This window comes from Mastacembelus armatus, chromosome 3 (assembly GCF_900324485.2).
Source record: "Mastacembelus armatus chromosome 3, fMasArm1.2, whole genome shotgun sequence".
In the NCBI taxonomy this organism is placed as follows: domain Eukaryota; kingdom Metazoa; phylum Chordata; class Actinopteri; order Synbranchiformes; family Mastacembelidae; genus Mastacembelus; species Mastacembelus armatus.
Genome location: NC_046635.1, coordinates 19,482,302 through 19,498,591, shown reverse-complemented (window position 1 = coordinate 19,498,591; position 16,290 = coordinate 19,482,302). Strand labels below are relative to the sequence as shown.

Genomic DNA, 16,290 nt, shown 5'->3' with positions numbered 1-16,290 from the left:
TTTGTGAAACAACTTAAATGATTAAGTATGTGAAAGGCTGTTCTCGGATATGAACGACGAAATGGTGCACGTGAATTACAGCATGATGCCTCTCTGAGTCGGCTGAGGATTGAGGAAAACAAGCACCACACTGTTGTTTTCAGAGGGAGGAACTTCAGATTCAGACAGGTAGTGTTTACAGGAGCCAACACACCCTCACATTAACATAAGCCTATACTTTGGTTGGTGCTCAATCAGTCTATTTGGATGTATCAGCCGTTTTATAAAAACAGACAAGAACAGGACAAAAACGGGACACTCATTTTAGGAATCAACATATTATTATTGTGTTTAGTGTCACTAAACCTGCCTAAAAAGCAGCCAATTTCCCCTGTGTGCCACATCCAAACAGAAACCTTACTTCTTATTTGTCATAAGCTGCCATAATGCATCAATTACCAATAAGCTGACAGCTGAAAAAATAGCAAAAAAACAAACAAACAAACAAAAAAAAAACATTATAATACTTAATCCACAATTATGTTGATTATTATTATAAGAGCACTGCAGTGTGTTTGGAGTAATTACATGCAGTGATGAAGTCAAAAAGGTGTTCCATTCAATCAGTCGATTCTCAAGGAGACACACAAGTTTATATTCACAAGATAAATTGCTGCACAGCTGAACATTATCAAAAGGTCAATTATTAGAAAACAGTAAGAAAGAGCGAGGAAGTGCTTCAGTTAGTAAATTCCAAATTGTTTTTTTTTTTTTTTTTTTGATCATCATTCAGAAAAGTCTCACATTATTCTGTGCATGGAAATGCTTGCAGGAATAAAGCAAAAGTATCATGTGATTATCTGAACTTACTGTACGGGAAGCTGATGCGCGGCGTGACATCATCCTCAGTTGTCGTCACTGACTGGAGGTAGCTTGCCAATAGCAGTGCAGCAGCCAGGAGAGAGTGGACAGTCGCAGCTGATGCCCACATGTTTGCCTGATCCTCTCACACAGACATACACAAATTCACACAGTTGGTTTTAAGATACCTTGGAATTCACTTAGCTCCTCTTGACTCTGCAGAGCTTTATTCTATCACTCCCATCCTCCTACAGGCGGAGGGGGACTGAACATGTCCTTGACTTGATTCTTGTACTCCCAGTGGTCCTTACACACAGTTAGTGGGCTCTTATCACAAAGAAGAGGAATCCTTTCTGCATTGAAGACTGCTTGTTTTCATCCATTCATAGTGTACTTCAGTGGATCAGCGCTAAGCTCTGACCAGTGACCACTTAGTAAAAATCATTTTGAATCTGTGGAGAAAAGAGATAGAGAGAGAGAGAGAGAGAGAGAGAGAGAGAGAGAGAGAGACAGAGAGAGAGAGAGAAGCTGTGTCTTTAAGTTTGATCCAAGATAAAAAAGATAAAACACAAGCAAAAATAACAGATCCATATCTCCTTTCTGACAATAAAACCAACAACTACAAAAGCTAAACTTATACATTTGGCTGTTGTTCATCCTGGTGGACGATGATGTGGATTTTACTGCAAACACCAGATCGAAAACCCCAAAGTTGATGTATTTATCAGCTCTGACAATGGTGTCATCTCAGTGACCCATCTCATCTTGCTTGTCCAGAGACTTTAATACTTCCCTGTAGCACATGGCCTCAGCTTAAGCCGACAAAAAAACAGTTATTTATGCTTCTACTGTTTACTCCGTTACTACACTGTCAAAGAAAAACCGAGCTAAACAAATCATGTAGACCACCGGCCAGCTAACACGAACACACACAACATGTGGTAGCTTGAAGGGTTTTACAAACTTTTAAGTCTAAGTGAATGTTTGCTGTTTGCACTGCAGCCCACAAAGTTTCTCTACAAGATAAAACGGCTGTTGGATTTTTTTTTTTTTTTTTTAATCCCTGTATTTAATTATGCTGTCATCAATCGGTAAGAGATCATGGAGAAGATAATATGGGAGCTTGGCTCGCATTTTGCGGCTATGTGGGGAAATAAATGAAAGAACAGTGACTCCCAAAACAACTCTGTAATTTGCCTCAAAGAAGCACAGTGAACACATCTGCTCTCTGACTTTTATTGGCTTCAGTGTGACTGCACAGATAAGGCGCCTGTATATAGATATAGCCTGTGCATTTATTTCTTTAATTTCATAGGGGTGAATCTTCCTTGGAGAGCAAGAGAGAAAAAGTCAGTACTGCCATTTGATTGATCCTGCTTCGCTAAAACAAACACAAGACATAAGCTGTTTATCTTTTTTTTTTTTTTTTTACAAATCATGATAAAAATAAACTAGAAAACTGTGTATTGTTCCCAAATGCGGAACAGTACATTTTTTGGCCACTTGTGAGCATTGGGAAAAAAAAAAAAAAAAAAAAAACTGTAAGTACAACACTGACCTTTAACGTTGATATTGAAAGCTTGTTGGCAAACAGCTGCCTATTTACACGTTTAACTGATATGAAACTACATTACCATTCATTTATTTACTGGAAACTTACACTCAATACTCCTATTTCTGTCTCCACCAATACCTAGAGGGAGATATCTGAAGCAGTAGTGTAACGTTACAGTGGATTTAAGGTAGCTCTTTTATGACAGTTATGTTTTGAAAGGACCTTAAAAATAAATAAATAAATAAATAAAAGCTGAAAGGTGCTAGACTGCTCTGTAGAGGTCAGAAGAACTGCAGTCGGGTGTCTTTTTTTTAATCTTTGGGTTTGTTAGTACAAACAACCTTTTCCTATTACACATAGTGATCTGAGCCAATGTAAAAGTACTGATTATAGGCAATCTGTGAGGCTGTAGTTTGGCACAGCAGCACCTAATAAATGCTGACATCAACATGCTAAAATATACACACTGACAATTCTAAAATGCTGATGTGAAACCAGTATCATTTTTACCATTGTCACCATCTTTCTTTGGCATGTTTGTGCTCTCTCTCTCTGTACCTTCTGCAGGTCATGTCTGGTCCTGGAGCTGTATATTGCTGATGTGCCGTTACAGGCCCCAACCAACCTGCACAGTGTTTGTTATATATATTGTTGTTTATTGTTGCCGTTCCTTTCTCTCTCCTCTATCCACTCACCCAAACCGGTCGAGGCAGATGGCCGCCCAAACTGAGCCTGGTTCTGTTGGAGGTTTCTTCTGTTAAAGGGAGTTTTTCCACTCCACTATCAGCAAGAGGGTGCTCCTAAGAGCTTTGTAATGTGCCTTGAGATGACTTTTTGGTGATTCTGTGGTATACAAATAAATTGAATTGAATTCAATTGAACTGCTTCCGGGCATCATTATTACTAAACACAAAGTCTGTCTGAGACTCGACTAACTCAGGCTAGGACCAGAGTCTCAGACAGCAGAGAGCACCTCTGTAGCTGCTCTGATCTCTGATAATGTCAGGGACAAGCCTTACTACTAAAAATACTTCTAACATAATCAATACAAAACTGATCAACTGTATGAGCAATAACTCCTGCTTTGATGCATTTTACTGGCCCCAATAAGTGCTGAAAAGGGCTTGTTCATCTTTACCTGAGCAGGTGTTTCCAGCTGCTCTACTAACATTACCTACAGTGAACAACACACAATTCACCCCAATGATGTAGATAAAGCAAGTGTATTATCTTCTATAAAACCAGTAAAACCTGCTGTGGGAAGACTTGAGTAACCAAGTCATTTCACTAATATTAAACCTTATTTACTCATGAACCTTCAATTAAAGAAAAAATAGAGACTTCGTTTTGATTGTTGGATGTCCAACATGCTTAGTCTGATCTAATATTTTTTCCACAGTGAAGTGAAGTCACTGACAGGAAGTGGCTCTGCAGTTTTAAAGTCTTTCTACATGTTTATTTCCTCTGTTCTTCAAATTCCTAGTTCAGTCTGATTTTTAAAACACTATATTTCACAAACTGCTAATGATTAATGGATTGATCGTGGAGACAGATACAGGTGAATTATCTGGCAAGTGGACTGCCAACTGTTTTACCAATTGTTATGGTTTTTACCAGTGCTGAGAAGAGTGCAGACCACTCTTGTGTTCCGTAAACACAACACAGCTTATTCCTGTGATGCTGCACAGCTCACTACTTCTTATTGCCTGGCAGTACAGAATGTTTCCCAAGCTCCCACATAGGTGGTGACGTTAACAGAGTAAACACCAGAGAGCACATGGCGTCTCTGTTTGGGAGCTTGCATCACTGCAACAACTCCCACAGGACCTCATTCAAATATTTATGGTAGCTAATAAATTCAACAACAGTACAAGACTAGCTGGGGTTAAAAGCATGGCCCCTGGTTGTCTGGTGAGACAGGGCACTGCTGGGGAGTTTAAACTTCTGATCAACCTACAAACTGCGACACAAAGCAGGACGGAGACAAATTTACAACCCTGTCTGTGTGACTGGGGGCTATTCTGCCTTGTAAAATGAAGAAGGAACAGGCGTTTTTGTAGGTAGATGGAAGATCATCTGGTTCACCTTTGCCACTGCAATCTGAATAAAGCAGTGGGCACGATGGGCTGTATTAAATAATGTATTGCCCACCCTTTTTTCCTTTATGTCTGCATCTTAGTCTCACTGTCGCAACTGTGTCTCAGTCCATCCTGCCTGTGTCACTTTTCACTCCACTACCAGCTTGCTGTGGTTCCTGCTGCTACAGTGAAGGTAGCTGAATCATTGGAGGCTGAAACTTCCACCTTTAATCGTAGAACATCTTTCTGTTCCTCCTCCTCCTCTGCTGGTCTCTCTTATGTCAACTGAGACTACAACTACTACCGTGTCACACACCCCAGGTCTCTGTGTTCCCAGGGCAAATCCTTATGTAACTCCAGAGGCCTTTTAAATTTTAATGAAAAGAGGGGGTGCTGTTAGGAGGTTTTCTTGGCCTGCTGATAAATAAGGAAACTTTTTGGCTAATTCCATAGGGTAGTAACACATGAAGAATATGTCAACACTCTCTCACTGACCTTTCAATGCTGAAAAAGTCTTTGGTGCATGTAAAAAATGCTTTGGGGATCACTATTAACAGCTATGTTGTCCAAGTAAGTGATGTATAACTTAGAGCGTGTAAAAGCCCTGCATAAATGCCATACACATATTTGGTTCTTACTGATTTGATCTGTAGCGCTTCTATTATGATCTTATGATCTGGAGCCACCAGTGCCAGGTGTGAATTACAGGAGATCAAATCATACCTACAGACTATAGGGGGCACCTCCACCTTAGAAATGTGGTTTTAAAATGAAAAAAAAAAAATGGCAGGATGGTGCAATGAGTACTGTCACCTCACACAAAGAAAGTTCCAGGTTTGAATCCCATTTGACCCTGGGACCTTTCTGTGTGGACTTTGCATGGTCTCCCTGTGCCTGTGTGGGTTTTCCCCAGGTATTCCAGCTTCCTCCCACAGTCCAAAAACATGAGGGTTGTGGTTCGATTAATTGCTGACTCTAAATTGTCCGTAGGTGTGAATGTGAGTGTCTGTCTCTAAGTGTCAGCTATATGATAGACTGGTAATCTGTCAAGGATGTGCCCTGCTTCTCCCCCAGTGCCAGCTGGGATTGGCTCCAGCTCCGCCACCACCCTGGATGTGCCAGGATAAGAGGTACAGAAAATGGATGGATTGATGTCTTGCAGCTCCTTCTATAAACACTTTACCTCCTCACAGCAACAACTGACAGTGACACAAATAAGGTGGGTTGCTCAGCTATAAATGAGTTGTGTCAGTGTGGAGAAGCTGCTGCCGCAGACAGGGCCGCTTAAGGTATTTGGGGAATCTGAAACAGAAGATGACTCATGGATGTGATGTCTAAACCATTCATATATGTGAGGCTACTGCACAGATACTACACACAAGGCAGATCAGTTCAAGCTTAGCAAGGCCCTAATAAACCAACAAATACTGTACTTGTCCTGTTGGTTGGATACCATGTCACAAGTACATGCATCTTAGTAATATTAATCATGTACTGTCTTAATCTATTCGGAAGAACAATGAAGCATGGATCTGAAGAAAAAATGTATTAAATATTAATATTAGTATTAAATCATACTTGACAGCAAGTACTTGCTCACAGAAAGTGATCTTATTAGAAACAACAATTATAGGACTTATAGGATTAGAGCTACATTCATCTACAGTACAGGCAACCCACTATGCTCAGTGCCATAGGACCCATCTGCTCATCTAGGAGAGGGTCTGTTGCTCCTTGTATCTATGGAGGGTGAATCTGGTGCCATATTGCTTAAGGCTACAGATTCATTAACCTCATGAACCTCCCTCAAGGCTACCTATTAATACCTGCATCTGTTGAGAGGGAAAGGATGTGACAGACGCACTGGACGATGCACTCTGCCAGGTCATAGCGAGTTCACTGGATAGAGAGCAGCATAAAAGCTAACCGTTTTGGCTAGCTTTGTGTAAACCATCATGCATTGTGCTCGACAATCAGCTCCCAATAACTCATCTCTGCAAAGTGACTTGTCTCTCATTTAGTGTTTGGCATGAACTGAGGCACTTAGAGAGATAATCAGCAGCCAGCCAGGAGTCTGTGATGAGAGCGCTATCACGGAGCTTGACATGAGGCTAGATTAGATCACCGTCCAATCCATTAACAGTATCATGAGTACATCTAAGTCCAAAGTGAAGGGGAACTATAAAAGCAATTGGGTATAATTGTGTGGGTGCAATCAAATTTGAAATTATCTCAGTTTTTACTAGGTTAAAGGGTGACTTTGTGAGACTGCGTCCAATCAGTAACCGTTTCCCACAGCAAGAAAAGAAGCACCAACAGGTTTTATTGCTTTCATATGGTTAAATAACTGCTCATCTTGGATTAATGAGAACGTTTTTTTCCATGCTTGAACTTAAGAAAAAACAGGAAAAAAAAAAAAACCAACATGCCCCCTTGAGTGTGGATTACTATTTAGGAAGATTCACAGAGCCTCTATATTAGGCTGGACTCAGTAGGTGACTGTCAAGGCAGAGACTCCTTGCTGTGTTTATTATTATAACTCAGACTTATAGCAGTTCGTTTACACCTTCAGTCCCTGCACTAAGCTAGCCAGCATGTCCCCTTCTCTCAGGCAGAACGCACTAAATATCCGCCATCAGATTTGCAAAACAGCTGAAATGAAGCACAAAATCTATAGGGTGCACATGTTTTGTGAAAATCAGTCAATTCAAAACTCTGTTATTATGTATAAGAAGGATCCTCCATATATGCATTTGTTATAAATAGCACACATTTCCTCATATCCAGTCCACTTGGGACTGAGACATGAGGACTAAAACAGAAGGTTTAAGCTGAGCAGACTACTCCCTAAATAAGTCACGACTAAGTTAAAAATAAACTCTAAGCCCCACGTGAAGCAGTCGAGGCAGCAGCAACGGTTTCCTAAGCTGAAAGAGCTCATAGTAAGTGCATCATCACATTGACTTTGTGAGTTTGCACAACGTCAATGCATGAATCAGCATGTTTGGAAGAGGGAGCTGAGCAATGAAGATTTTAGATGAAGATGAGGAGTAATGACGATACATCCCAGCATCCATGGTCGTGCACATCTAACACCCATTTCACACTGGACAAGAGAAGCAGCCCACGTCTGTGTCTGCTTAATGTTGTCAATCCAAAAGTCTATTGTATTTGGAAAAAAGACTGAATATGGTTCTGAAAGGCAGTGAGCAACAGGTGAATAGATCTGTAAGATTTTAAAACTATACTGGTGTAAAATGGCTCATTGTTTTCTTAGGACTGGAAAGCAGCTTACAGGCCACAAGTCTTTCAGAGACAGGATATATCATGTCACTGAATCTGAGTAGTTTATAATATGGTCACCCTCATAACACATAACAGGCTGAACACAAAGCAGGCCCTGGAAAAATATCCTTCTATCTAATTTGTGTTTTGTTTTTGCTTCTTAGGAGTGTAATGAAAAAATGAGTTTCAATGATTGATTATTGTTACTGTATTCTTGGTTTTTCAGGTTTCACAGGGTTTCATTTACAGGTTGATTCATAGAGTTCACCAAGGCTCATGTGTTTTCATAATCATATCTGATGTTTATGTTCTTCTTGACCTAGTATAGTCTGACACTAAGGAACACAGTGTTCTCAAGGATGTTAGTGAGGAATATCTGGGAGAAGGTTCTTTAGGACACTAGGTGTGAGGAAGGGACAAGTATAAGAGAGCACGTCCAGGATGTTGGTTAACTGTCGAATGAGAACATAGAGTTTTAGAATATAGACTTATTAGGGAATCACTTTGTAGATCAAAAGGGAAGTACAGACTTCATTATCTGATTATATGAAGGATTATTTGCATTTACTTTGCATGTCTGTATAAGTAGCGGCCTCAGCCTAATAGGAGCTGAGAAACTGGGGAACAACTGGGGAAGACTCTGATCGATTGTGTTCTATTCTGTTTTGCTCCTTTCTTGCAAGAAATATATTCTGAAAAAGTCTGTCTGCACTCTCTTTATTGCTCATCCAACGGTTTTTGCCACAACAGGAGGAAATTCCTACATGTAAGAACCTAATTGCTCATTTAATATTTTGATTTTTGAAATGTCATCAAAAGTAGAGGAATCAATAGGTCTTCAACAATCAACAACAATGAGCAAAAGCAGCTTTCTTTCCATTTTCACTTTTTCTACTAAGTTACAATTTGGGGAGAAAAAAAATAAACATATAATATAACCACAGAGAAAAAAAAAAAGCTCTTATATTGTCTTAATATTATTTCTACCCTGCAGGTAACATGATTTTCTTGGCTCTGAAGCCAACCATGGCTGCTGTGTCAGTAAAGAACAGAGAGATTTTAACCCGGGATAAAATGAAAACCTTTATCCATGCTCCAACTTTTAGGTCTATAATACAGAACAGCTGCACACTGAAGATTTGGGATCCTAATGCCTAAAGGCAAACTTGCTTTGAAAGAGACAAATTTGTACAAATGGCACAAAAAGAGAGATCTAATCAGTCCCCATTGATTGAACATATCCCTCTCCGTTTCCTCTATGCAAATGTGTTTCCCTTAATGATGGCAAGTGGCTGACGATATAAGCTGCAAGACAGCACATCAGTTCAGTTCAGAGTTGTGAAGATGAGAAATAACAAGATTTATTAATTATTACATCCACTGCTTTCTGTCGTGCTTGTCTTTTTGCCAGTCATGAATCCCAAAATCTACTGACAGATTTCAGACTCGCTGTGTGATTTGCTCTAAATATAAATGTCAAATTACCGAATATTAACACAGTTTTATTAAAATGACTTCATTTTGTTAAATTGTGAATGCTTTTTAGTTGTAGTGTCCATACATCCTGAAATCTGAAAACTCCTTAATCCTTATGGTTATTGCTTCATGCACACAATAGCTTGTGTTATCCTTAGTTTATCTGACATTATGAAGTCTCTCAGAATCAATATCAACAGACTTCACTGAATTATTTATTAACATGTGTGATCCCAGAGTGATCATATAAGGATACTGACTTTTCCTGCATGTATTATTAATTATTGACAGAGTCAACTTTCTATTGATGACGATGCATCCTGTTGTGGTTTGTCCCTGGAGTATTCAAATACACAATAATTATTAATTATTCAAACAATAAAATAATGGGAAAACATAACTTTTCTATTTTTCTAAAGAAAAGTGCTGCTAGCACTAGAAAACTGGAAGCCCCAAAATTCAGGTCATATCCCTCTGAAAATGCTCACACACCAACAGTTCTAGCTGCCATTGGGTAAAAGTGAACTTGGATCAAAGATCCCTTGCAGTGTAAAAGACAAAGTGTACTCACTGAAACTAGAGAGCACTCAGCGATGGAAAGGCAATAATCTAAATTTGAAAATGTGCAGAATCTATCTGCTGCTGCAAACATTTTGCTTCAGACCTATAAAATCACTTTAACACTAACATTTTACATTTACATGCAGAGATATAACATGATTACTGTGCGTAGATGAAGTTAATAGTCCAACAATGGCATTTATGTGGCTTATGATTTATAAGGTGCAGATAATAGAAATGAACCTTCCAGAGTTAAGAGAGTTGGTATAATTGGCTTGACAGTTAATGCTTTGAAGGGTATCTGCACCCCGCAGGTTAATAGTAAATACATTTCACTGATGAGCTTTCAGAGCCCCTTAATTAAAACTTTAGACCCATTACTAAAGCCAGTTTGCTAAAATCTAAATGTTACTGACTGGAAGTATAATGTATTAATGAAGCTATGCTTACATAGATATCACTCAAGTGTGATAGTCGTGTTTAGGTGAGCCACGAGAAGAACCGGACTATTTCTTATTCTGCTTATAATCAACTTATCACACACACACACGCACACCTGTTTGCACCAAGCCTGCTTTTTATGTCTTAATCAGGAACCACGATGGCACTTTGCATAAGCTACCAAAAAGATCTGTGTTTAACTATAATACATGTACCGTTTCCTTGATCCTGCCATGTCTGCGTCACACAGTCAAAGACAATTATTAAAATGTGATAAACTCAGATTTTACATCCCTCTGTAGTATCTTTAAGTTTAGTAACATGTCTTTCTATCTCAACATGCCATATCCACTTTTCCAGCAACACTTTGCTGAAATGAAGAGGAACGAGTGAGATGTGACACCACATTGTGTGATTTTAAGCTCAAAAAGGCTCTGAGGAATATTCAGACTCCCTTTTACCTTAGTGTACATACTGCTCAACATTGCCATGCAGGAAGAAGCAATTATCATTTCAAACGAATGAGTGAAGCAGGACTGGTAAAGAAGATAAGTGCTTAAAAGAGAGCTGGGGACAGCTTATTCCCTCTGATACAGGACTTGCCCGTGCCTCAAATAATTCAAACCTGATGAGGAACAGTAGGAGATGGGTTCTTGAAAAACTTGCAAAGTGTCAACAATGAGCTGTATGTGTCCGTCAGAGGATAGTGTGATAGGAGGAGTACTGACTTACACTTGATCACAGCCCTGTTACAGAAACTATGGAAACCTTTGGAGATGCGCAACCCATTTATGAGGAAATCACTTTATTGCATCTTGATTGCCATTTAGCCTACTGGAAAATAGATTACACTAATCTCATTTTGTTTGTTATGTGCTTCTGGCATGAAAAACACTTTTAACCTGATGACCCATTTAGACTAATGAAGTGCACTGACCAATTGGAAAATTGTAATGATTACAGCGAAACATTTTGCCTTGGGTTGGAGGATCGCAAGAAGAAAAAAAAAAAAAGAGAGGAATCAAAATTTCCACTTGCTTAGGGCTCTACAAGTTCACAGAATGTCATTTAATGATTGTCCAAAGACATCAGCTGTGAGGCAAAAGAGGCATTTCATTTATTTCTCTGTTCTTACTAGATCAGGGAGTACTGTGGCTATCAAAGCTGCAAAAGACCACAACACACAACATCTCATTCATTTGCCGGGTTGATGATGATGTCAGTCTAAACTGTGAACAAACTATGTGGCGTGACAAAGGACAGTTGAAGATTTACAGTCATGTAATCACACAATAGAGACCTTTGTGAGTTTTGGACCACGCCGCGTTAGCATCAAGTTCATCTGCTAATTACACCATCAAAACCGAAGACTCAGCTATCTATGGTAGGCCATTCATCTCAGGACTTCAACATAGAGTTGGGAGGGATTAATCCCTGCATTTAAACCCATGTGACGACTCATTTCTTTACACGATTTGACAAGCAAGGCAATGGGATTTAAAAAGCGTATCAGATGACGATATTCTGTTTCTGGTCCCTGCTTCACCTTGTCAGACCCACGCTGCAATCACATCAACGCTTTCAGGTAGGAACGTCGACGACTGTAACCACAAACCTCGACCACAGAACTGTTCACATTACTCATCCCAAGTGGAAACATGACAGTTTGTCGGAGTCATTTGTCAGGTTTGCCGCTTCAAGGCAGGTGGCTGTTTACTCTCAGCAAACATGTCGACTTCAAAAGCTGAGCAGCTGAAGCACCTCTGCTTTGTTTGCTATCAGGTAGGGGCTCTGTCTGTCTTTGTAAGCAGTCGCCACCAATAAAGGAAGTAATAAGTCAACAGCATGATTCCTCCTGGCAACAATCCAGCTGATAATTTCTGATACATGGGACAGATAAGGAAAGGGGTCATAATGAATTTATTCAGCTGTAACAGTTAAGTATGGGAATAACTGGGAATGGGTAGAAAGACTGCTGACATTATGATGAATTGATTTCTAGTGGAACTGCAACAGAGAAGAAAATGTCTAGTTTTCTACGGGACTAAAAAAAAAAAAAAAAAAAAAAAAAAAGCCCCTATCCTTTATTTACTTTATTTTCTCTGGATCCTTCTATAAAGTTAGAAGAAAGCACATTTTTATTAACAGGAGCCCAAAGTCTGAATATACCCTCTTTGACCAAAAGATAAATGACAAAACCTTCCCTCTTCTCTGACCCCCCATTCTAACTTTAACAAGTCTCATACAGTCCCTTGGGTTTTCTGTACTGGGTTTTCAGTAGTGATTAATGTTAAAATCAACACATGCATGTAGCTTGTTTTGACACATCACATAAAATGAACTGAAATTAAAGTATTAAAAGCAGATGCAGCATCTGAGCTGCTCTTTTCATTTATCTGGTTTTGATTCTGACATCCAGCAAGTGGGAAAGCAAAGTGGAAGCTGCTCACATGGAGTACAGTATGTACTGACACAGTTCAGTAAACGGTTTGCTTATCTATTTTACTCTAAGTAAAACAGCACCCTTCTTTTTAATTTCCAAGTGCCCGATTCACCTCCTTTCCCATGTCAGACTGCATGTCCATTGTTTTTACAGGTAAATATTATGTTCCAGCTTGGTAATTTTGATAATCTTGGGCCAAACTAAAAACACAATAACTGTACTCATATCATTCCAGCTCAAATATAAAATATGACTATCAGTAGATTCACAAGAAAAAAAAAACATTCCAGGCACACAGAGAGTCTGCTTTCCATTACAAAGTCACAGTTTATCTTTTTCCTCTACATTTCTTTCAAAACAAGGGAAGGAAAATGGAGACGACAGTAATTTCTCTCTGGAGAGAAATCTGTTACATAATCTATTTCTATCCAAATACATGCACGTCCTCGTCTAAGTCACTGCATAGGGCACTTCAAAACAATCTTAAAACACTTGTAAGACTCGGGCAGCAAAGTGAAATAAACCTGCATTTACAGCACACCTGAAGGATTTAACATCTGGTATCCAGCCTGGTTTTTCAGGCTGCTTCCAACCAGAATTACACATGACTCTGTCACTAACCAGCTGTAATATGGGTGTGTGCACTAGAAAACTATAATTAATACATGTATATTATAGCACAAAGCTAATTTTATAGCAGATATGCTGATCCAACAATTATGTCTCCTACACCAAGTCTCAGCCGTAGTTGAAAAAGATCAGACTCAAGAATTCTTTTCAACCACATTTGTTCCATGAAGTTGACAGTTCACTATTGTCCTTCCAGGTTTTAATAATGTGTAGGACAGTTCTTAACCCACTCCCACTAATTTTACCAGTCTCTTTAGTTGTGTTGCTTGTCAATAATTTGACCCTTCTGAAACACAGTGACATATTTTCCACAACCACTGGGCATGTCTGATCTTCCGATTGAAGAAATGAAAAGCTGCTGTTGGGGGTTATGAGAATTGTTCTTAGCTGAAAGATATTAATCACTGTAGTAATTATCCAATCACTTCTCTCAAGTATTTGTTGATTTAAATCCAAACAGAACCTTCTTTTTTTTTTTTTTTTTGGCCAGGCAGTGTAGCATACACTGCTGTTTTGCTAAACAGCATTTCACTAACAGAGCTGAACAAATGCGGTGTATGAGTTTCAGGTCTGGTTTCACTCTGTCATAACCTACAGCTACATATTCAGGTCTGTGTGATGACCAGGCATGACAGCAGTCTGATGTGAATGAGTCAAATGCGTGTGGAACAGTTGTTTTTATCGTAAAAGGCAGATTTGTTTATGAAAGCAATGCCAGAGTGGGAACCAACAGGAGAAGTTAGAAAAGTCAAATTAGGGAAATGAATTTCAGACTTATCAGCATGACCTCAGAGGAACCTCACCTGCATTCAGTGCACTCTGTGTGCTCAACGCCAAAACCCCTGCAGGGCCTGACCAGCCTTTCAACTGGACCTGCAGGTCACACTGAATATGAATGGCCTCGCATCTAAAAAACTATGCACAGACACAGCAGCAAACAGAGCGACAGTCAGGATATGCTAAACCAAATAATAAACCATTAAACCTTATCAGCCATGTGTAAAGTGTGACTTTTCACACTCTAGGCTGCATTGACTGTGTACCTTTCACTGCCAAATGCTTAAGGTGCAGAAAAACCACAGTAAAACCAAACCTGCAAGGAATTTTCAGACATTGCTCTTTCTATTTGGGATGGATGACAATCATGTAAACTCACAGGCACAAACAACTCAGTTGCACCATCCCTGAGTGCAATCTGGCTTCAACCCAGCAAAATGACTGTTTTCCCACATCTCAGTATTACAAGGAAGGCTGCACAGGGACTCTGGACACGCAAGTTCCCATCAGCTTGCACTGATCACTTCCAGTCCCTCTGGACACAATTTGGGATATCGCTAAGCCTTTTGGGAGTTGAAAGCAGTAGTGTCTCCTCTCCCTGGTTTCCACTTCCCTTCCAGCCCTTAACCACAACCTCTCCACATGCTGACCATTCCTCTGAAGTTGTTGCAGAGGGTGGAGTCTGTGTGTTTGTTTTGAGTGTTTGAATGTGTGTGAGATTGTGTGGGTGGGGGTCTGAGTGTGTCCGTGCTTATGTGTTTGTGTGCTTCAGGGGAAAAAAAAGAGAAAAAAAAAAAAAGAGAAAGAGAGAGAGGGAGGGCTGGAGCTGGAAGATGCATTTTCAAGTGCTTCTTGAAAAAAAAAAAAAAAAAAAGTTTCTACAGCTTCGTTTACAGAGCAAGAGCCAAAGACCATCCATGTTAGCGGTGTTACTGATATACAGTATCACACACTGGTAAAGGGAGGAGAGGAACAAGAGAGGCCCGAAGGGGAAAAGCCTTTTACACCCAGTAAGTCCAGTCCAATTCCAACAAAACTTATCATCTACATCTAAAAACACATCTGGGCTCTCTCACACACACACACATCAGAACCTCCACTTTTGGTCCATCAGTTCAGGATAAAACACAAATTTTATTATCCCTTCTTAAGTCAAAAAGGATGCTGTATCCAGGGTCTAACTGTGTTGGTTTCATGGAAAGGCAGAGTGATAGGGGAGGTATGTCAACACATTTTACAACAGAGATAACAGCAGCCGGTATTTGCAAGAGAACAACAGGAAACAAGCGAGGTGTTATTAAGCAAGTGTTAAACTGGACAGCATTACTTCCAAAGGACTCCACGTGGTGTGTAACAGACCTGTATGATTCATCAGAGCATAGCAGCAGCAAAGTTGCCAATGTTTCCTCTAGTCTGGTGAAAATAAGGCAGAGCCACATCAACAGAACTGTTTCTCGGGTTGTTGTTTCTTTGGGTTACATGCAAATAGCAGCTGCTTACCCACATGGATAAACAGAAACCAGAGGGGCCAATCTATCAGGCTGTCTCCCCAGCTGGACTGCTTTCACAAGCTGCACATCGCCGCTATGGCCGCGAAGAAATTAGTTTGAATTCAGATTCATAGAATATGAGGAGAAAACAGGCAACAATGCGCATGGGAAATCTCACTGAAACAATAACAAAGCAGCTCTGAGGTGAGCAGGACCACAAATACATTCAAAGTCTGGTTTAGTGTCGCCTTTCGCAAGACAAGGCACCAAGCAATTTCTCCAAACCCCTTCGTGACGCTTTAAAAGATCGCGTCTTAGAATATAGTCCCTCAGGTGAATATTTTAAAAAATAAAAAATACATATGGCAGGTCCTTAAAGTACTCTTCCTCTAATAAAAACATAAATGTTGCTGGACTTAAAGCCAGATTTCGTTTTCGCTGCCTCATCTCTCCTGGTTCTAAAGGTGTTTAACCTGAAAAGCGACACCGAGGACGCACAAAAAGACCTTACCATGCAGGAGCCGCAGCACAAAAAAAACTCACTCAGGGTTCTAGCTCGGGTCTTCACAGTGGCTTGGAGAAAAAAAAAAACAACAGTCGAAAAATTGGCCCAAAATAACATTTAAATCCGCAAAGTATATTTATATTGGTTCATTGTAGAGTCCTTTAACGCGTCCGCGTAGTCCATCCTCCGTGCGTATAAGGGCGAGCCTC

At 39.9% G+C, this 16,290-nt stretch overlaps 1 protein-coding gene across 4 annotated transcripts in view; it reads right to left on the bottom strand.

The window, feature by feature from the left end:
* sema4bb (sema domain, immunoglobulin domain (Ig), transmembrane domain (TM) and short cytoplasmic domain, (semaphorin) 4Bb) overlaps positions 1 to 16,290 on the bottom strand; it is a 50,298-nt gene that overhangs the window by 26,955 nt on the left and 7,053 nt on the right. For 3 of the 4 annotated variants that reach the window (XM_026293154.1, XM_026293152.1, XM_026293155.1), the window contains one exon: positions 850 to 1,292. In XM_026293154.1, the coding sequence (XP_026148939.1) occupies positions 850 to 970 (121 nt within the window). In that variant the 5' untranslated portion in view covers positions 971 to 1,292. Of the gene's footprint in view, positions 1 to 849; positions 1,293 to 16,087; positions 16,281 to 16,290 lie in introns of those variants that run through there. The other variant, XM_026293151.1, reaches the window with a different exon arrangement.